The 23,408-nt window shown below is 35.5% G+C and overlaps 1 protein-coding gene across 1 annotated transcript in view; it reads right to left on the bottom strand.

Annotated features, from left to right (window-relative positions):
* The window catches only part of actn3b (actinin alpha 3b), a 67,474-nt gene extending 47,280 nt beyond the window's left edge, over positions 1 to 20,194 (bottom strand). The window contains exon 1 of the mRNA XM_030161820.1: positions 20,060 to 20,194. Coding sequence (XP_030017680.1) covers positions 20,060 to 20,194 — 135 coding nt within the window. The remainder of the gene's footprint in view (positions 1 to 20,059) is intronic.
* Between the last annotated feature and the right edge of the window lie 3,214 nt (positions 20,195 to 23,408).

Here is a 23,408-nt window from a genome sequence, read left to right as displayed (position 1 = left end):
TTTGGTTCATTTATTTGTGTATTTGGACCCTAATAGTTCGTAAAGTTTGAATTTGAACCCTCCAGGTGCTGCAAAGCTATCTTTATATTCATTTTGACAAAAATCGAGTGGATTTCTACAACCTGTTTTAATTCCTGCTTAATTTGTTGCATTTTATAACTAGTTGCGTCACGACATTTGCACATACAAGGTCACGATTTCACACGAACATTTCTCCGAGAACGACGTAATTGTTTATCAGCAGCAGCAGTTGTAGTAAAAACTGAAAATATGTCCAAACTTCGAGTCGATTACCTAAAATGTTCAGTTGTTGGTTGAATGGGACAGAAAGCACGGTCAACAACCTGGAGGGGGTGGGGCGTTAAGTGGCTCATGTGCATTTAAAGGGCCAGCGCTCAAAACGACCTTTCTGGTGTCATTACTCAGAAATAGGGTTGAAGATGGACCTGTGGAGTTGAATTAATGAAGAATTCAGACCCAAGCAGAACATTTACAGTTTATGTAGACCACAGGGAAATGTTGGAAAATGCATGAGTCTATTTAAAAAAGCAAAATATCACTCCTTTAATCCACCAGGTTTGTCAAAGGATAGTAGTGTTGTCTGTTAAGTTTTCAGCTTTTTGATTTAATGCAGTTCTGTATTATTCATTCCAAAAATCAACACGCAAAGTGAAATTTGTGTGTTTGACAAAGCTTAAACATGGTTGTTTTCATGAGCGGCACCAGCTGGACCAGTATCCAGAACTCTAGCTTTAGTAAATCCAGCTCCTTCAGTGGAAAAACTGACTTTGAGGGAAAATAGTAGCTTAGAAAATAAAGATCACACATAGAACAGAAATGAGATTTGGATAAACTATTAAAAAAATAATAATAATTGATGTTTTATTAGGTCACATTTTCAGTATATATCCTCTCAGCAGCACAGGTATAAGCATGTCCAGTTTTCCAAAAACTAACAATAAACAAAAACTTAAACTAAAAAAAAAACAAAAAAGGGGGAAAAGTAGTCCCCCCACCCCCCACCCCCATTGGTTCACATTCCCTTAATTATGAGTGTTACAGTTATTCTATTCTGTTATATTTTCTATAGATGTTTTATCAAAGTAACAGAGGAAAGGCTTCCATGTCATGTAAAATTCCTCAGTTGATCCTCTGAGAGAAAACTGGATCTTTTCCAGTTTCAAGAAAGACATTACGTCTGTTATTCAGGTGTGCTCTGCTGGAGGTTCAGGCAACTTCCAAAGAAGGAGGATACATCTACGGCCAATCAACGAAGCAAATGCTAACTCCTTTAGTTTCTGTGTGGTGAACTTAGGATAATTCAAATAAGCTAATTAAATAGTGAATTGCTTTGACACATATTAGTTTTATACAGACGTTTAGTTCTGTCATTTCAAAGTCAAACAAAAGGGGTTGAGGGACAGACATAATCATCACAACGACCTTTAAAAACCCACTACTGGCTGACCTCTAGTATTGATTATCAAAAACAATACAGTATTGATACCGTATGGACTCTCAAAAATACTGTCGTTTACAATCGCACACTTCATAGCTGTGTTTAAAAACTTACTGCTTTATCAATTTCCAGGCATTCTGCTCTATTTTTTTTAAATCTGATTTTATTTACGTCACAAAAAATGTAGAGGACAATATTTGACAGTATTGCACCTTACTACTACCTTATGTATCCTATTTGTTGTACATGCCTCTCATCTGTAGAATAGCGTTAGCTTTTGTATATTTCTTTTTGTATATTTTGTTCATTTCAGAAGTTCTAGTAGTACTTTAGTAGCGCATGTGTATTAATATTTTATTCTGAAGCCTACTTCTCTTAATACTCTGTGATATTTTTTTATTTTTTCTTATACAGTCCCATTTGCTGCTAAATTGAAGTGAGCTGCTAAACTGATCTTTATTGTTCCTGTGACAATAAAAATCTATTTTACTGCAATATACTGAATCATTGTCCTGTCCAAGAAATGTATTGCAACATTTTTGTCAATACACAGCCCTATTTACACAGCCCAGGCACGTTTGGAAATCCTTTTTTTCAATATTGTTAGAATCAGTGGCTTCCACACAATAATTATTGCTTCAGTTTGTAGAGTATGTCAACAGATGGAGGAAGAAAAATAACAGTATTAGTTCATCTGCCTCGGCTCATGGAGAAAACGCCTTCACCGCTCTTGAGTTTCACATTTAAAAAGTCAAATATTAGAATGAATGGCATCTGAAACATCAGTGAAAAGGAGATGTCAATCATTTCAGCTACAAGAAGACACAGTGTGTTCTACATAAGAGACGTACACACACACACCCTCAGCTACAACACTTCTGACAGATTCCAGCTGCTGCCCTGGAGTCATGTGATTCTAAATGAGCAGCAGAGCCATCAACACTTGATGCTTAAAGCTTGTGTCAGTAGTAAAAAAAAACAAAACGATGTCTTGCTGCATAACTGACTTTTTTTATGATTCCAGACTCAACTCAACCTAAAAGCTGACATGGACATGTGTAAACAGTCAAGAATGTGTCCCATCAGACCTAAACCTCCTATTTATGACACATTCAAAGTAATAGACATTCACAGATTTTGGGACGGTGACATATAGGATATGGATATTCCATCATCTAAATAATAGGTTCTCTTTAACTAAAAAAGTTAGAACCAAGTTTATAAGTATTGTTATCAATCATCTGTTAATAAATGGTGTTTAACTTGCACGAACTTCAGAAACACTACACTAACACCTTCTAAAGTTTAACAAAATGCTTTATAAACATGAAACTAAAGCTTTATAAATGTTAAATAAATAAATAAATAATAATAAAAAATGTTAATTCAATTATCTGAGAATATTGGAATATGCCGACGACAATAGGACTCAGGAAAAGGAAATGAATCATCGTTAGATAAATAGGCAAATATTTTAAAATTTGTCTGTAGTTTGAACATCTGAATTTATTAAAGATTATAATGTAAATTGCGTCTCTTATCACATGTTTAAAGGTCCCCGTTTATAAGCTGAGGACTGCTTCCGGTGTGTCCTATTACAAAATGTATCCTGTAAATGACTTGTCGATTTTAATTGTTTGTAAAAATTTCGTAATAAATTTACTGATTGATTGAAATGAGTAGTCCACAAATTTTGCACACTTTCTAAACAATAACTAGTGCTTTAAAAATGTTCAGTTCACACTTCACAAAAGTTAAACTAATGTAAAACTTTCAATTGATGCTTTATTATAAACATAAAACTATTAGTTTGAATATGCAGCACTTGGATGTTACAAACATCTAAATAATTTTTACAAATGTTAAATTATTATTTAGTTACAACCATGTAGTAACAAGCACACTATCAACACAGAAATGGCACATAAAGTGGAACAAAGTGGAAATAGAACCTCAAATTTAACATGTTTTGGTCAGGTGTCCATATTTGACACCAAGGGGGTTAAACTCATTTTAGTTCAGGTTCCACATTTAGCCCAATTAGATCTGAAGTGGGCCGGACCAGTAAAATATTAGCATAACAGCCTCTAAATAATGGTAAAATATATATTTCAAAAAATTCTCTTTGTTTTAGTGCAAAAAAGTTCACATTTAATTATGAAAATATTTACATTTACAAACTATCCTCTCACAAACAATGAAAAAACACAAAAACCTGACATTAAAAAAAAAAAAAGAAAAAAAAAGTGCACTTTAACAATATTATGCCTAAGCTTATTATTTAGCTACATATGTGCATTACAAATACATAAAACATTTAGTAAAAATCATCATGTCATTAAAATTTTAGAGTTCGGAATTTGGAGTTGGAGTCGTTATTCGTTTCAATTCAATTCACTTTATTTGTTTCCAGGGGGCAATAAGGTAACCAGCACAATTATATAACATTTTTATACAACCCAAGAAATTAAATAAAAAATAAGTAAAAAGAAAAAAAAAAGAAAATTAAATACTAGTAACATTAAGTGGACAGGATTATCGGTTATTATGCTTTTTATTTTTTATTTTTTTACTCATTTTAGATTATATTCTTCTGTATGTGGAACCTGAACTAAACTCATTTTGACGCCACTGATCGTTAAAATCTTCAGTGGAATTTGTGCATTTTACAAATTCATCCCACGGGTCGGATCGGACCCTTTGGCGGGCCGCTTTTGGCCCGCGGGCCGTAAGTTTGACACCCCTGTTCTACACTTTCAACATTTGATGAGGAGCCAAGCGTGATGTTGGGAGAGCAGAGGAGTTACAACACACAACAGGTGCAGCCATCGCCCCCTCCCTCAGCACTACTAGCACCCCCCCTCCCCCTCCCCCAACTCCTCTTTCCTTTCCTCCACTTGTGGGCTTTAAATATCCCCCTCCGAGACCTGAAGCCCTGAACTTGGGTGCCACAGGGACGCTTTGGCACAATGACATAGGACATAGGAGCCCCCCACCCCACCCCCCCCCAAAAAACACACATCCACCAGACCAACCTGACCTCTACTTGTTCACAAACATCACCTTCACGCCCCCATGACACCTACACATCTACTATACACACACTAGTCAGTCAACTGTTTGGAGACGCCTCTATTTAGGACAGATGAAGAAACAAATAGATCTCAAGTAAAAAAAAATAATAAAAAAAAATAGCAGCAGAAGTACAGTAAGGAGTAACGTCATAAAGCAAAAAAAAAAAAAAAAAAAACAAAATTAAACATACATACAATTATTAGACCACCCTTGTTTTCTTCAATTTCTTGGTCATTTTAATGCCTGGTACAACTAAAGGTACATTTGTTTGGACAAATATAATGATAACAACAAAAATAGCTCATAGTAGTTTAATTTCAGAGCTGATATCTATCCATTTTCCATGCTTTTCTTGATAATAACCAAAATCACTTCAGTTCTTCCATCAATATCTATGGCATTGTACTGACAAAAACAGTGCTTTTAGGCATTCCATGTTTTCTTTTCTGTCTGTTTTAGTCACATGATACACACAGGAGTTAGTACAGGATTGCATAACCATTGTTTTTGATGACTTTTGATGGTCAAATAATTTTTTCTGCGACTATATACAAGTATACATAGTAAAAAAAAAATGCTTAAAAATTGTCCTCAATAACAGAGTTTGGAAACGTGCTGAAAGTGAAGGAGGTTTTCATGCAAAATTCCTTGTCATATATTAACATGGATACGTCTTACTTATATTAAACAAAAAAATCAATATAATTCTGCATATATATTAATCATAAACCACCGCATACAAGTCACTGTTCACATAAACTACATATGGTAAATCAACAAATAATTCAATACTGCAAAACAAAACATATTATTAATAAGGTGGATTACTGTGATCGTACTAATGTATTGTTTTTAAACTGCGATCTGAGGAAATTTAATAAGCCAGTATTAGAGGTCGACCAATATGGGTTTTTCTAAGGCCGATGCCGATTTTTAAAAATTTGGTCAGCCAATGGCCAATATCTACAGCCGATTTTTGAGGCCAATACTTGAGGCCAATTTTTTATTTTTTTTTTAACTCATTGACCATAAAATACAATTGAAACACTCAGATAATTAAAATTTTTATGCAACGCTAAAACTTAAATTAGTAATACACGTACACATAGTACTCTTTTAACATTTATTGAACTTCAAGTGCTGTCCATACAGGTGCCTGTTCAAATGTCTTATAATATTTTTAATACTGATCAAATATCAGCTTTCAAAAAAAAAAAAATTAAGGCTGATAGACGATATTTAAAAAAAAAAAAAAAAAAAAAAAAAAAAAAATCAATATATCGGCCCAATATATCAGCCTACCTCTAGTCAGTATATTATAAAATCATACAGGTAATGTCTGCAAGAAAAACTATGTCCCTTCCAGTCTATGTGCAAGTTTTTTTCAATACAACAAATAAATATACAAACATAAAACAATCATATATCAGTATTTGTTTGTATTGTCCTCTGCATTTATTGCATGTTTTGACTGAAAAAAAAAAGCCCTCGCTTATGGTTAATATCATTTAATGTAAGAATAATTAACTATCAATAACTACTATTTCTAGTAATCATGTAAAAATGTCTCCACATTAATTAACATTTTAATTTATACATGCCAAATAAAATTCATAGCATTTATAAAACCTTTTAAATAATGCATTAATTAAGAGTTTAGACAAATTAACTTGATTGTTACTTAATGTTTATTAGTGCATTACTTGTTTCTTAATGAATAATACTGTATAAATACTGTGCTTAACATATATATCATTAGTAAAAGGCTAATAAACAGTTAATGTTAATTACATTTACACATATACCATTAATGGAAATTTTACCAAAACTTAAATTCACAGGATCTTAAAATCACAGGACTTAATCAAGCATAAATGCAACACTGAACCACCGTACATAAATCCAACCATTCAAAATGACAGACGTGTTTCTATTTTTGGTCACCTTGAGATTAAATTAAAAAAAAAAAAAAAAGTGGGAAGTGCAAATAAAGAGGAACACTGCCAAACATCTCCTGCTACATGTGAATGGTTCTGAGCTGTTTTTGATTCAACAAACGCTGTAATGTGATTTAATGAGGGGAAAAAATGACCTAAACCCTTAGTAAATCTATAAGTGAATCACTCGTTGACATTGAACTGTCTTCTATATACAGGACCTGCTCTGGGTTTGGATTATGAGGCCAATACCCCAGAGACCCTGTTGACAACTGGGTCACAAAGGCCAAAGCTTCCATGGATTCATATCTGAGTTTAGACGATAAAAGACCTGGGACACCTCTGCTGATCAAAATGTAAACGTATGTCAGTCAAACGTCTGCCAGTTGCTGGTGGGACATAAGACAAACACAGAAGGAATGAGGCGATTCAGAGGATGAAGTCCTTAAAGCTGACATTCTTACACACAAACACACTAACACTAGTATGACAGACTCAACGGTCTAGAGTTCTATACTCACAATATTAGCTTAACCTAAGGGTTCCCAAAGTGGGGTACCTGTACCCCCAGGGGTACTTGGAAGAAGCCCAGGGGGTACTTGAAATTTTTGGGGAAAATACATTAAATAAGTCATCCTGTACCGAATACAAAATAAATAATGAGAATTAATGCTGAAATATAAAACGCAATAAATACATTCACATAATACAATTATTGTCAATCATCTTGTTTAAGCTTTGGTAACATTTTAAGGACATTTCTATTTTACATTATTGAAAATGAGTTTTTTTGAGAAGCTAAGTAATTATTTTTTGTTGATGAAAAGTTCGTTTATTAATTAATGACCAATTTATTTTTTTTTCTAATCAATTAAAGACGGCACTTTTCAGTTTATATTTTGCCCACAAAATTTACTTTACTTTTTTTTAATATATATGACAGTTAAATATATGTTATTTGTTTCTAAAGTTTTGAAAATATAAACACCTTTGTGTAATATAGACACCTTTGGCACAGGAACAAATTTTACCTAAATTTTTTCAATCAAAAATGCTGACGCGAGAGTTGGGGGTACTAAAAAATTTGAGAACCACTGGCTTAACTCATAAAGACCCAGTACTACTTATGTGGCAGTTCCCAGAAGAATTTTCCTCTATTTAACCTTTCTTGAGTGATTTATCACCATTCATTTCTATATTATTCTCTGTATTTTGCATTTTTCACTGTAAATCATGTATTTTCCTATATTTAATTTCCTATTGTTGATTTAGATAGTCATAAAACTCAGAGTTAATTCAAAAGTTATTATATCAAAACAGAAAAAACTGAACAAAAAGTGAGTTTTGTAGCAAAGACATAGTAAACTGAATATAAACTATGTGTCTCCATCCACTGTCATCTGTCAAACTCCATGGGTTTTACTGGTGAATCAAGATGACGGTGTTTCCATAGCAACTACGAGGCCTCTGAACATCCAAATGTGTCGTATCTGATGACCACGAAAAGACGACAAACTGTATTTTACACTAATTATTTACATGAATTGACAGGATTAGTGGATCAACAGGTATTAAACAGTTTAGATCAGTAGATGCTTTTGGTTAACGGTGGAAGTTTGGGTCTTCATGGGTTAAATAATTTCACACACAGCTTTTGAGGGTAAAAAACCTGATTAATATTTATAGTAGAGGTCGACCGATATATGTTTTTTTCTAAGGCAGATGCAGATGCTTCAAAATTTGGTCAGCTGATGGCCGATATCTACAGCCGATTTTTGAAGTTGATTTTTTTTTTTTTCAGATAATTAAGATTTTTATGCAGCAATATAAATGAAATTATTAATACTCCTTTAACATTTATTGAACTTCAAATGCTGCCTACACAGGTGCCTGATCAAATATCTTACAACGTTTTTAGTACGGATCAAATATTGTCTTTCAAAAAAAAAAAAAAAGAAAGAAAAAAAGGCTGATATTTACAAAAAAAAAAAAAAAAAATCAATATATCGGTCTATCCCTAGTTTGTTCACCACATTACGTGAGAAATGTTACATCAATGCTGCTACCAAGATACTCCATTTATCTCCTGTCCAGGCGGGGTTAGTGAAAATGGATGGCTAACGTACTCCAGTCAATCATCTGTTCTGACACGACCATCGCTTGTTGTGCAATTGCTTTGACTGAGTGCAGGGAAACACTGAGTTCCCCTCTGTTCAATCATACTGCCTTATATTGAGTTCCGCTGCCACACGGTTCCAGGTTGGTGTACTGCCTGAATAATGATACCGGCCGCAAACGCTATCCAGAACACCAGCTGGCACAGATGCATCGTACACACTATCAAAAATAAAAATCAGGAAAATAGGAAAGTAAGTGATGGTAAAAAATATAATAATACAAATAATTCAATAAACCCAGTTGTACGAAATTATAACCTGTTTAACACTGGGTTTAAAAAACTAACACACAACTTGCATAACTCCGACTTCTGCAGCTCATTTAAAAAAAACTGCTGGAACCAAAACCAGGAGGAAAAGGCCAGAGTTTGAAGACACACACTGTCCTTGTGCAGTTATCCTTCCATTCATGTCCACAGACTACATGTATGAAGCTGATGGTGTACCTCTGAGCAAAACACAAGACACTTTTCCAAAGCTTCAGCATTGAACCACAGAATAGAGCGGCAGGACATCTGAACAGTGACTGGTCATTACAGCTGTCAATCACGAATTTAACATACTATCTTATGTTATTCTTATCCTTACTTTTTATCTTATCTTTATTTTTTCTTATCTTATCTTTATTGTTTCTTATGTTATCTTTATTTTTTATTTTTTAATCTTCTCTTTATTTTTTTCTTATCTTATATTATTTGTTTGTGCCTTATCTTTATTTGTTCTTATGTTATCTTTATTTTATTTTATCTTATCTCATCTCATCTTATCTTACCTTTATTTGTTCTTATCTTACATTTATTTGTTCTTATCTTATCTTTATTTGGTCTTATCTGATCTTATTTGTTCTTATCTTTATTTTGTCTTATCTCATCTTATTTGTTCTTATCTTATCTTTATTTTTTTCTTATGTTATCTTTATTTTTTTCTTATCTTATCTCATCTTATTTGTTCTTATCTTATCTTTATTTTGTCTTATCTTTATTTTTATTTTTTCTTATCTTATCTTATCTCATCTCATCTTTTATCTTATCTTACTACCTGTTTGAAAACATCCATTATTAGCCAAAGTGTGGGTAGAATTTTTGATATCTGACCACTTCAGCTGATCTGTAAAGTAATTATGAAAGTTGTGCTCCATAATCCCCAAAAAACTGCCAAGCACTACAAATTTTAAAAATTAAAAACTCAACGTGATATCATGACTTGCGTAAATATACACGCCACTTTTAACTGGCGTTAATTGGCATGTTATCCGTACGCATTATAAGCTTTCTGCATGTATGTTTACACCGCGTCAAATACCACGCACTGAGGGTTAGAGTTATGTGAACTGGAGATCTTGGCAAAAATTGGCACGCGATCAAATGGCATTGAATAACACGCGAAAGGATGAAAATGCATACATATAGCACACCAAATGCCATAAGAACTGGCATGACATACAATGATTGTTATATAAATGTTACATCAGCTTTACCCGTCCTCACTCGTTATCTTAACTTTATTTTATTATTGTTTTATTTCAGTCTGAAGAACAAACACAATCCACTTAACTGATCTGGTAGTTTCTATTAATGAATGAAAACATATTTTTCTTAACAGACAGTTCAACTGTACGGTACTTAAGAACCTAACCTGTTAGCATGACTCACTACATTAGCTGATCTCCGCCCATTCAGCTAACCTGATAATTAAGCTAACTATTACTACAAAGTCTTTTATATATTACATGAAGTTGAGATTGTTGTTAGCAAACATACCTGTATGTGTGAACATGTATCAAGTTCCTGACATAACTTCATCATAAAGACGATGTTTGCTGATTGTTATGTGACGGAGGTGTCTAAATTCACTACTTTCATTTCTTTCTGTCCATTAGGTGTTTGATTAATAGAGTAGATGCTACCCTATGGCAGAAAAACTGTCGATTTAAAGTTAAAATAGAATATTGGCTCCATTACGATCATCATCATACTGGGATTTTCAAAGTAAAAAGGCAGTTCACATTTTTATGCAAAGGTAACTGCAAAGTAACTATGCCATCTTAACAATAAGCTTCCGTAGAGGATATAAAAACACACAATAACTATATCAAAGGGAAGCTTGTCATGAAAAACTGGCCAACAAGCAGAAAAAGTCATTTATAATATACTAACGGTGAGTCAGTAGCTCTGCATAAAATACTCTGGTTTTATAATAAACTCCATATTTTTTGTCTTTATGTGGTAACTCTAATACTAACCCCCGCCCCCGCCCCCGCCCCCACCCCCCTTGTTCTTCTTATAAAAGTTCAGAGACAAATTGACTGTGATGTCTGCCAAGAATAAAGGTGATTTTATTGGCCCATACTGCTGGCAGCAGCATACTAAGTCTTTTCTCATTTAATGACCTTTAGATTCAGAGACTTACGGTGACAGAGATACACTGGTGTAAGTGTCTGTGGAGGATTTATGACATTATAACTGAGGAAAAGAGCGAGGAGATGTGGGTTGTGTCTAACCTGAACAAGTTCTTTTACTGAAATAAGAAGCTAAATTGTCCCGGCCAATTCTATCTAAACAGGAACCTTGACCACGACATCCTATGTAGAAGGTAATTTAAGGCTATCTATAGTGACCAAGCAGCAACCTCCGGAAAGTCAAGACACAACCAACCCGCAGTGCAGCCAATGAACCTTTACATAACTCATAGTTTTATATTTTATCAAGGCTTGAATTAGGAGATCACTGCTGTTAGTTACACCAACAACACTGGACTCTGGTAAAAATGGAAAATGGTCAACAGTTCAACAATGTTTACACAAAGTTCAATAACATACTGAGCCAGTTAGCATACATTAGCTATTAGCATACATTGAGTTAATTGTAGCATTAGTTCAGTATAGGGTCATGTGGTCTGTCGGCTAGTGGTCACAAGTGTATACGTGTATGAAAATGACATAACTGTTACCAAACACAACTCTGTGAGTTAACATTTACACATCTGAAATGACTTGGGTGTGTTAAACACAGTTAGTAGTGTTATCTTTGTGAGTTTCACCCCTTTCCCGCAGATCTTTTTGTCCAAATATGGACAGAAATTAGCGGAAGCAAAGAGCTGCGTATGTTAACATTTAGCTTAAATTACTCAAGTCATTGATGTGTTGTCTGAATTTTCTGTCAAGTTCTCCCTTAACCTGATATAATCACTTCTAAGCTCAGGTGTCAACAGTGTATTTGTCAAACTCAACACATCAAAAGGTAGTCAACAGAAGTGACTGCTACCACTTCAATGATATAGTCTAACATCAAACCACATCAAACCAAGCTATAACCACATATAGCTGCGGAAAAAATTATTAGACCATCAAAAGTCATCAAAAACAAATGCAATCAAGAACTAACTCCTATGTGTATCATGTGACCAAAAGAGACAGAAAAGAAAACATGGAATGCCTAAAAGCACTGTTTTTGTCAGTACAGTTCCATAGATATTGATGGAAGAACTGAAGTGATTTTGGTTATTATCAAGAAAACCATGGAAAATGGATAGATGTCAGCTCTGAAATTAAACTACTATGAGCTATTTTTGTTGTTATCATTATATTTGTCCAAACAAATGTACCTTTAGTTGGACCAGGCATTAAAATGAACAAAAAATTGAAGGAAACAAGGGGTGGTTTAATAATTTTTTCCACAACTGTAGTCATTTACTGAGAAGGGCTGGTCACTCTTGACACTCGTACTACTGGACACTATTAAAACATCCATATTTTTAATGCTACTACAAGTGGATTCTTTCAAGCATTGACAGGCCTGAAAAGTGCTATTTAAATATTCCTTACAAATAGTAAAGTCAGGTTAGTTCATGTCAAAGTGCTGTGCGGCTGCAGCTTTTTAAGCCATTATAAAGGATATAATGATATCTTGATGACCTCAGACCTATTATAAGAGACCCATCATCTCAGCAGACTGACGAACTGACGACTGTAACTTCTGCTCCCACCTGCCTATAAATATCTACTGCCGGCAGCGAGGTTCCAATCTCAACCTTATCGTCTTTATGGGTTTCTTATAAAGACAGTTTCAGTGTTTTGTAGCATTTGAGTTTAACTCCATTGCCTGGGTTTAGATTTTGTGTGATTTGTCACTTAGGTCCCAGATTGGCACCATGTCCTACTGTCCTGTCCTGCCACCTCCTGAACACAAATCTCCATTTTCAACATGATGTGAAGAGTAACACCGCTATTTCTGCACACAAAAAAACAAAACTGTAACAAAGGGGCTGTGATAAGGTAAGAGAAGAATGGACGAAAATGTGATTTTCTCTCACTAAAGCCAACTTTAATTATATTTGCAGACCAGCTGTGACCAGATCATGATGGTTGCACTCATATACCATCAATCACCTGCTACTTTTCGACAGTGCAGCTGCTCTGGTTTCATCATTAAGCGCTCCTCTTTCGGCAAAATGAGTCCCAAACCTCAACAAAGCTGAAAATCAGCACAAACACATTTTATTCCACTAAAACACATTGTATGAGTCGAGCATACACACACACTCCTGAGCCTGTCTTATGGCCTCACAGGGCTCCTGTGGCTGCACTAAAGCAGTTTATAGAAGCCTCCCTATATGGACACAGCTTCTGGAATAGCAACTGCTATTCGATCTGACTGCAAGCTCTCTTTCCTCTCCCCTTACATTTAACCCTTATGCACATACTCTTAACACATATCACACAACACTAATACAGTTGCTTTGCACTAAACAATCTGTGTATTTTAAGGCAATTCCTCAAAGTCAACATTTAAAATCTGACATGGCAGGTCTGTCTTCCTGATTTCCTTAATGTTACACTGGTAGAAATGACAGAATGTATTTTAATGACTGAAAACTTCCATTTGTTCATCTGCTAGATTAGATTATTTTTTATGCATATTAAATATTAAAGGTGACCGGAATCATTTTCATTTCCTTTCCCCCAACTTCCTTTCCTTTTTTTATACACTGGAGAACGTTGAGGGCATGACCTAATTTTTTCTTATGTCAAGATTACAATTAAAACAGAATAAGTAAACAAATACAATACAATCAAAATAAAGCAATACTAAAATAATTAATCAATAAAGAGCACTGGCAGTCGTGTTTTAGAGATCACATGATCCTGACAGAGTGAATCGTAGAATGGTGGGATGTGAGGGGCATCGTATCCAGCAGGATCTTGGGATTAGATAATGTGCCCTGGATAGAGTCACTGTCTGACCTGTACCGGAAACAGCAATTTACAGCAGTTTTAAGGATTCAGCTAAATTAAATAAAAAAATAAATAATCAAATATTTTTCTAACAGATCAGACAGTCAAGGTAACCATAGATAATGTTAGCTGTAGAACTACCTGTAGCTTTCTAGTCCAGCCAGGGATCAAATTAGATAAAAAGCTGAAGATAAAATAAAAAAAACCCAAAATGATTCAGTACGATTCGTGTGCATCATTGCACATGTGCAGAACACTCCGAGTTTCCAGGACTTATTAAGTACATATTTTTAACTGATCAACAGCTCCACCTTAGTCATGGTTGAAAAGTGAGAAGTTACACTAACAAGATGGTCAGAGGATTCTGTCAAAACATCAACTGGTATTTTACTACAATACTTAGTCTGTTAGCGTAACAACTGTATTAGCTAATCTATCCATCCGTCCATTCATCCATCCATCCATCCATCTGCCCGCCCGCCCACCCACCCTTCCATCCATCCATCTGCCCACCTTTCCATCATTCCATCCATCCATCCGTCCGTCCGTCCAACTATCTTCCCACCCTTCCATCCATCCATCCATCCATCCATCCATCCATCCATCCATCCATCCATCCATCCATCCATGCCTTATAGTATATAGTGAACCTGGTCACCTAATATTAATTAGTCCCTTTTCACTTTATAAGTTGACCTCGATGCCATCAAACAGGTCAACATTATCAAGTAGCTGAACTTAAGTTTTTCAGTGGTTTATTATTACTTTTTAAACTTTCAACCCATGCTCTTCCTTATGTCCAAATATGGTCACTTGGTTCCAAAACAACCAAGGTGATGGTCAAAGTGCCCATCTGCAGTGGTTGATGACACAGAGGTATTATCCACCTGTTATGTGCAGTCTACAACCCCTAAAACTGGCACCAACAGTTGAACTGACCTCAGTAAAGGTCATGAGCAAAACATGAACTTATAGGACTTTGATCTGAATTATCTGCTAAACTGTCCCTGTTTCTGTCCTTTTATACTTAATTTCTATATACACATGCCTGACCAACATATATCAAACTGAAAAAACAGAAAAAAATAAATATCTTGAGAGTGAGGGTAGCACTAAGTCTGAGATCAATGACCCATCTGGCTGCCACACGAAGTTGTTAAAGTGCAAAATGAGATTAGACAAGAATAGATTTGATTATGCAGCATCCAAAGATCTCTCCTCACCCACACACAGGGACATTACATTAGGCTGAGTAGATAAATATTACATTACTGAGTATGACTTTATAACATTTCAATCTGATGATCATCACTCTTTGGCTGCTTCATTAATTTTACACCCAAAAGTATAAAGGAGACCACAGGTTCATTCGGCAAGTTCAAGTCTTAGATTTCTTTACCTGTCATTAGAAAAGCATTTAAAGCGACAGTTTGTGCAGCATTAGAAAGCATGAGGACTATTATTATTATTATTAACTGAGAATAAAGAATTATACAAAGACCCTTCAACTTTTTCTAAAAAATTGATGCATACATAATTTAAATGCTACATGCATATAAATGTGACACATATTGGAAATTATCGTATGTATGTATGTATCGTATCGTAATGCTGAACGTATCATATTTGATACATGAGTTTTGAAGCCCTCTACATGATCAATGTGATATTTTTTGTCTTAAAAAACCTGATGTATACAAATAGGTACATGCAATACACAGATAATCCACCAGGGGGGAGGAATTCATTCACCAGAGGCCTTTCCAGTGACACTACAAGACTGTCATTAATGAGGAAGGAGGCAGAACTTTGACAATTTTGAAAAGAAATTACCAATTAGTTAGACATGTTTGGGTTATTTTATGTTTTGTTTGTTCAAAAATAATATTTGAGCATTGAGACCTGATGTATCAAATATGATACAAAATTGAAACTCATACCTGGAAACTGATATAATTCTTGGGGTTGTTCAGAAGGACCAATAAAGGCTCCAGGTTCAAAGAACTGGAATTTTCTGTCAATCATTTAATGGTTCAGGCTTTACAGGGTTTACAGGGTTAATGACACTTTGATAACCTTATGTAATGGGTATTTATAGGTTATCGCTAGCATTAGCTGCCCTAAGCAGACGCTCACTCACTGAGTCACTTAGCAGCTGCACGTTTAAACTATGTGAAATCCAAGATGACTTTACTCATACCGCTCAACTTTGTTGTTTCTTTTCGTACCTTGCAGACTTTAGAATAGTTCAGAAAACTGTATTTGTTTTTCATTAAATTAGTTTTTTGAGTCTGTCTTTTACATTTTTTTTTTGTTTTTCAGCTAGTTTTTTTAGTCTTTGTTTGATCATTCAGTTTGTTTTTTATTCGTCCTTTCAGTTTAGTTTTATGAACGCATATACAGTTTTCATTTTTATTTTGAAGAATCGTCATTGTTTATCAGCTTGGTCATCAGAACTGCAGTGACATTCAGAACCTACTACTTTTACAGGCTTCATACAGAAATCAAGGTTCTGTTGTTGTATACCTGACATAATTAGAGTCTAATTTTTACTCCTATAAATCAGGTTTATTTTGTATTTATAAACATGATCAGCACTTTGGATTTTTAGGTCCATCAACAGTAGTATTTTTCCTCTTCTACTTGTAGATTTAGTCTTTGTATTTTACTTTTTGTTAAATAGAACAACCCTGCCACCTTGAACAAATGCAAACGGGTCTCAGTTCAGAATTATGAATGAATGTTTTTTCATATTTTCATAAAGCCCTATTGAATATTCACCACACAAACCATCAGCTGACAGAAACCCTGTTCTACATGCTCTAATAGTCCCACGTCATGCACTTGTCTGCAGTGAGAGCTAATCTTTACAAGCTACCGACCCTGCTTCTTCAGTCCTCTTCACTACTTTTTGTTCATGGAGTAAGACCTTTATGCTGTCGGTGCAGAATCTGGGTGAAGCTGATATCAATAGGCTTTGAGATGAAGTGGAAACATCCACTCACCCTAACCCTCCTTCACTCAAATCTTCCACAGCAAGAGCACGGAAAAAAATACCAACTGATAAGGGAGTTCTGATTTCTAGCATTACACTGGAAAAAATGCCCCTCTAAAAACAAGTTTTTAAAAAATTAATAGAAGATATTTTTGCTTGAATTTAGCCAAAAAAAATCTGCCAATGGAACAAGTGAAAATTAAAGATTTCTTGAAAGATTACTATAGTCTAAAAATAAGTTCTTATATCTCACTGAAAAGTTACTCTTTAGGTGATTATGTCTTATTTTAGGTGTAATGACTTATTTTGACTAGAAATGAGGAAAATACACTTGGTAAGATTTAGATTTTTTCCAGTGTACAGCTGCTTTGTGATCAAAGCATTGCCAAGATGCAGCCACAACTCTGGTCTGTCATATCTCATTCTGTCTGACTATCCTCACCAGATGAAATACAGTATCTAAAGTGACTGTTGCCAGCTCCTATTAAATAAAACTTCTTCTCCAAAACAAGACATGAATCATTTAAGCAGAAATCTGCAATAGCTGCTCCACGATAAATATAAACCAGTGTCAAGATGCAGCATTCAGACACATGCAAGGACACAACAAACACAACACTATTCCTAATGTCTGGTATCAGATTCAGCATCACGGTGTGTTGACAAACACTTTACTGTCGTGTCAAGTGTTGAGCAGCTTTTTCCAATGAAATTTCAAGGACAGAGGGGAGAACAGGTGTTGGGGAGATTTCCTTTCATATTCATTACACTGCAAAATGATGCTCTGTCTATATTTATGGGCTGATATCAGCTCCTTAAGCTAGATTTGACATGCCTAGAGGAGCAATGGAGTACGATGACCTGCTCCCCTGAGAGGATAGGAGATGAAGACTGAGGAGCAGGACTGGTTCGGCTACATAACCAAGCCCTGTTATATCATGTTAAACAGAAAAAAACCTAAAAGTCACAGAAATGCAGCGACAGGGTAGGAGTATTATAACAAAAAGAAAGGACATGAAGGTAATTTAAAAACGGAGAGCAAGAGGAAATACAGGGTCTCAGAAAGAGAGAAAAGAACGCAGAGACAGAGAAAAGTTCCAGCAGAGCAAAAGTATTTTTAGGAAGATGTTTATTTGTAGGTCTGTGAAACCAACCCGGGGTGTATATCTACCAGTCCTGCGCTCTCTCTCTGTATGCGTTACCATCTGTTGAGTTCTCTCAGCCTGTCACATTCAGAAGGAGGGCTCTGACTCTATAGGAGGGGGACATTTTGCAAGAACAGACTTCTGCAGATTCATTGCAGCTAGTGTCAAATAATGTTTTCTTAAAACAGTGTTCCATGTTTTTCTTTTTTTCTTTTTTAGCTAGACTATGTTGCAGCACCTATAAACACTACAGCAAAGAATAAACTACATAAAATGTTCAAAAACAACAAAAACACTGAAAAACTGTACACGAACAGACAAAGTGAGGTGAATGTCTGTACAGTAGAAAAGTATGCTGGTGTTATTTATGACACAGCCTAGTATGATCCTCATTTCATCAGACTTTTGCTCTAATGGGGTCATATTTTCATCAATCTTCTCATATTATAATAAATAAATAAGTATATATTGTTCCTTTAGCACTGTAGGATGCTAATGTTAGCTTCGTTAGCCTGGTCTGTGACCTGAATGCTAGCTAGTTGTCAATATAGCTATATTCTGACGTTTTAACATTTACTCAAGTACTGTTTCATTTTCAGCTACTTTAGAAGCTTACTTTATCATACTTTTACCTATCCTACATTCATTTCATTTAATTAACACATTCTTCTATCAATAATTATAATACAGATATTTTTCTGGAGTTAGCTAGTCATTCAACACTACTTTTACTTTTGGTAGCCTACTGTGAATACATTTGTACTTTACATAATTAATTCTGTGGGGATTTACTTCAAACAGTATTTTACACAGTTACTGTTAATAAGTACTACTAACTACCAACTGTACTGCTAACACTACTTGTGTTTCAACCAGCTAGCTGCTCAGTAACACATATTTACTGTGGTCTTTCCTTCTAAAACCATCACCAGTAGAACCAGTTCCATTTACCTGACAGACCAGGGCAGCTTTCCAGTTGTTTTTTGCCGAACAGACGTTAACATTTCCACAGATAAATAATTCCGGTGTTTTGTCAAAGTTTTACAGGTTTTGTCTTTGTTTTGCAGCTCATTAAACGCACCTGGCGGTTACCTAGGCAACGGCCGACCTGTCCATCCGGGTATTTTAGAGGCGCTGATAATACCACGCTAAAGACTAGCCTACGTTACACTAGCTTACACGGTTTTAATTCCATTTTTTTTTTTTTTTTTTTTTTAATTTCAAGAATAAAATAAGATCAATTCGTTATGTTTAGAGGATAAAATCAGATCCAATGTAGTTTTTAGGGAAAATTGTATATTTGATTTAAAAGTCATAATATTACAAAAATATATCTTATCAGTTTGAATTTTTAACTATAAATGAATTAACTTGACTTTTTCTAGATATATTATGTAACTCCACAAATCAATGGTTGATAACAGTCAGTCCCATCCCAACTGACTTTTTCCCTCACAGTTCTGATTTTTTTCTTTAATATTATGAGTTATCCAATTATTTTCGAAATATTATTTCCAACGAAAAGTAATTGTATTTTAATCTATTTATTTTATCTTTATAAGAGTAAAACCAAATTAAAAACAATGTTGTCCCAACAGCTTTGCTTAAAGTTGTCACCAGAATCAACTGCGGCACTTTATCCGTTGTGATTTAAGTGTAGACTGAAGACTGAGCAGGGTGGGTTTTATATTTAGACAGTCTTCGCAAGGCAATCGGGGGTAACTGAAAGACAACACTGAGAAAGTTCCACGGCCTAAAATATCTGCCCACACAGCTTCCAGCAGGACTGAAGTGCCAGGTGCGCGGACAGCTAAAGGCATGGGCCCTGCTTTCATAGGTGACTGTTTTAGACTCAGTCAGTTCAGGATGAGCCTACCGAACCCACAACCCGTCACACATGTCATCTGAATATGTTGAAATGCACCAAAACTGAGTAACTGCTCAGTAAAGGCACGGATTAGTGCGTGCGTAATTACGCACGGCGGCACATGGCACGCAGGTCGCGCCGCAGCTCCAGAGCCTTCCGCTCCAGACCTACCTTCCTCTGCTGCTTCTCCCAGGCTGGGTCCAGCAGCAGGTCCCTGTCCCAGTCCTCCTCCTGGGTCATGTACGTCTCTTCATGGTGGATCGTGTAGGAGTTGCTGTATGCCATTTGGGTTTCGACAGCTGTCATCGTGCCGCCTCTGTCAGGACCGCTCGCGTCCCCCTCAGCTTCTAGTTCAGAAAAGTTAAATCAGCGGTGGAAACGACGGGAAGCGCCGTGGGGGCAGGAACCTCCTAAGAGACGAGGGAGTCTCGCTTTCGGGGAGGGGGAGAGACAGTTAGGGGCTACAGAGAGCCAGACTCCACTGGTGCGAGGTGCCTGTGCGGAGGTGGTGTGCTCCCACTAGCAGAAGACCCTGCTGGCCGGTGCTCCTTTCCTGGTCAAAAGTGGAACACGTGACCGCACCCCAATAAGTATGGGAACCGACAGCTTGGGTATCAGGTTCTGACCCTAAAAAGGTGGAAAAGGCGGGCTACTGTTCCGGGGGCCAGGGTTAACGGGCCTGTGAGTGGCGTAAACACACGTCCATTACGCCCCCTAGCCCCGCAGTGGTTTTTATGGACTGTGCCATCCATGCACCTGTTGCTGTTAGTGACCCGCAATGGCAAAGCCAGGCCTCAGGAGGTCCACACCACCAGAACCCAACTCAAACTCCCATTTAGACATTTATTTATTTTCCAAAACCAGTAACCTTTGGTATGTGGTTCCATGTGATTGGATTATCTAACACTTGTGCTGGTAGTGGGGTCAGATCTTTATCCTAATGAGAGCTACAGCTATGTATTATTTTTGCAATCGACTAATTATGTTCTTCGGGTCAAGTCGATCAAACGATTATTTGAATACGCAAAAAAAAAAAGTGAAAAAGAAGTCTGAAAATGTCAACTTGTCCTTCATTCCAGAACCAGTTGAAAAAAAAAACACAAAAAGTAAAAAAAAAAGAAATAATAATAATCTATATAGAAATAACAATGACACACAAGTATAAATAAAAATTTGTATATATACAAATAACAACAAAAATATTAAAGTATATTTTTAAAAAGTATAGATATAATCAACAATATAAGTCTATGGACATTTACAAACAATATGTGCACTTCAGTCTTCAACACATTTGTATCCAACTTTAACTGAACATGGAACTATACAACGGTTGATCCTGAAGTCATGTGCATCACAATAAGCGTCCGTGTGAAACACAACCATGGAACCAATGTTTAGTGCCAAAAAAAAAAAAATTAAGGAACAGAAGCTTCGATTTAGGAAACTTGTCATCTAATATTTGTTTGAGTTGTTTCAAGTCGATTAATTGTTTCAGCTCTAATTCTAGTCATATTCTCATTCAGCTGCTGAGAATAAATACAGTTGAACCCACCAACTACCGATCATGAATCTATGGAACTAATTTGCAACAAAATCCAATAAACAAAACATGTTTTATGTATACCATAAAATTCATTAAATACTGTAATTTACAAACACAAAATATGGTTCACTATGAAGCACACCGTGTAATTTAAAGAAAAATGACAGGATTGTGTTTTCACTTACATAAAAATCTGAGAAAAGGTAGCTGCCAGCCTAATTACTACTCACTGTCACGTTGGATCTTTTGGGAAAAAAAAAAAAAAAAGTGATGACTTTTGTGTAAAAATAGGGATTTTTATCAGTTTTAGATTTAGAAGAGAGTATTAGTACTCTACTTCCACGGAATTAAGGTCCAATATATATATATATATTTTATTATTCTGAAAAAAAAAAAAAAAAAAGGTAGAATTCTGACGTTACTCTCAGAATTGATTTTAATTTCATGACTTTTTTTCTCAGAATAATAAAAATATGCATATATTGGAGTTTTTTGGGGTTTTTTTTTCCCAATGGCCCTAGTCCTCTTCTGTAACAGTTCAGCTACATGGAGTCTCTTATTTGTATTCATTACAAAAGAATCCAAAAATCTTCTAAAAAGGATTACATTCCATTTTTCTGTCAAGTTTAGGATTCATATTTGGTACATCAGTCTCATACTAGAATAAATTCTTTTGATCATAGAAAAAAAAATGCATTAAATTCTTACATATTACACTGTATTTTCAGTGAATCACCACATTTATTGTAAATCACTTAAGTTTTGGAAGTAAATCATCTCCAGTTACTTGTTTTTTTCAATTCATGACTAAATATATGCTTCTTAAATCTCTTTTCTGTCTAAATAGTTACATATATATTAAAATAATTAACTTCTACCAAAACCTTTTTTTCTTTTCTTTCTTTTTTTTAAATGGGTTTTAGCAGTAAATAACACCGCACAGGCCAATACAACACATCCAGTAGGAAAAAAGACAAATTCAGGCACTTTTATATGACAAAAAAAATGTATTTATTTATTTCAAGATTCGCATGCAGACTCTAGATATCTCAGAATATTTTGAGATAAATGTTAGAAGTCATGTATATGTATGTATATGCATACGCAGTACTACAATACCATTTGTATCAGATCGATCATTCACAGTAAATATGTTGACACAAAAGCCCCTTTTCCACCAGATTCCCAGGAACTATTATTACCAGGAACTTCTTTGGTTTGTTTTGAGCATTTTTGCTGAATATGCTCTAACGTATTCGCGTGGACAGACGATTATCGCAATGCACTTGTAGTCAGACGAATCAGTCAGACGAATACGCTAGGTTAGGCTCGACTCCAGAAAATGGAGCTAAAAAAACAGTGTATTCAGCAAATTCATTTAATGAGAACCAGGTTTATTATCCAGAGTGTATTCAGGTGGACAGACACATTATTGCTATGCACTGGTAGGCGCTGAAGACGCCCAGCTTGAGCTGAAAAACGTATTTGGCAAATGGACCTTGGCGTCCGTCCACTTCTCTTCTTTTGCTCCATTTTCTAAACGATCACAACAAAGTGAAGCTTGAAGAAACGGAAACAAGAAATTAACGAAAGTGCAGAACGCTGCAAGTGTGTTCCGCCGATCAGTTCTTCAGCACAATTTTGGTGGAAGCATGACCAGGTTTTGCAAAGTTCCTGGTAAAGTAAAAGTTCCTGGAAAAGTTCAAGCAGTGGAAAAGGGGGCTAAACATTTCATCTTACATTCATTAACTAGTTTCACTTTGTGGTGGCACAAACTCCCTTGAAATGATCAGATTCTCACAGAATTCGACAGAACAGATACTCCTGGTGTGTCTTTGGAAACTAGAATAATGCGTATCGTAATTAAAACAGGCCTTTAATGTAACTACAGTCTGCTTGGTCCATTAACCTACTTGCTGTGTGGAAGTTGTTCAGAGGGGATTGAATGAGCTGACTCTGCTTCTCACTGAGCTT

The sequence above is a fragment of the Sphaeramia orbicularis genome, chromosome 18, assembly GCF_902148855.1.
Source record: "Sphaeramia orbicularis chromosome 18, fSphaOr1.1, whole genome shotgun sequence".
NCBI lineage: Eukaryota > Metazoa > Chordata > Actinopteri > Kurtiformes > Apogonidae > Sphaeramia > Sphaeramia orbicularis.
This window is presented reverse-complemented; position numbering and strand designations above follow the sequence as displayed.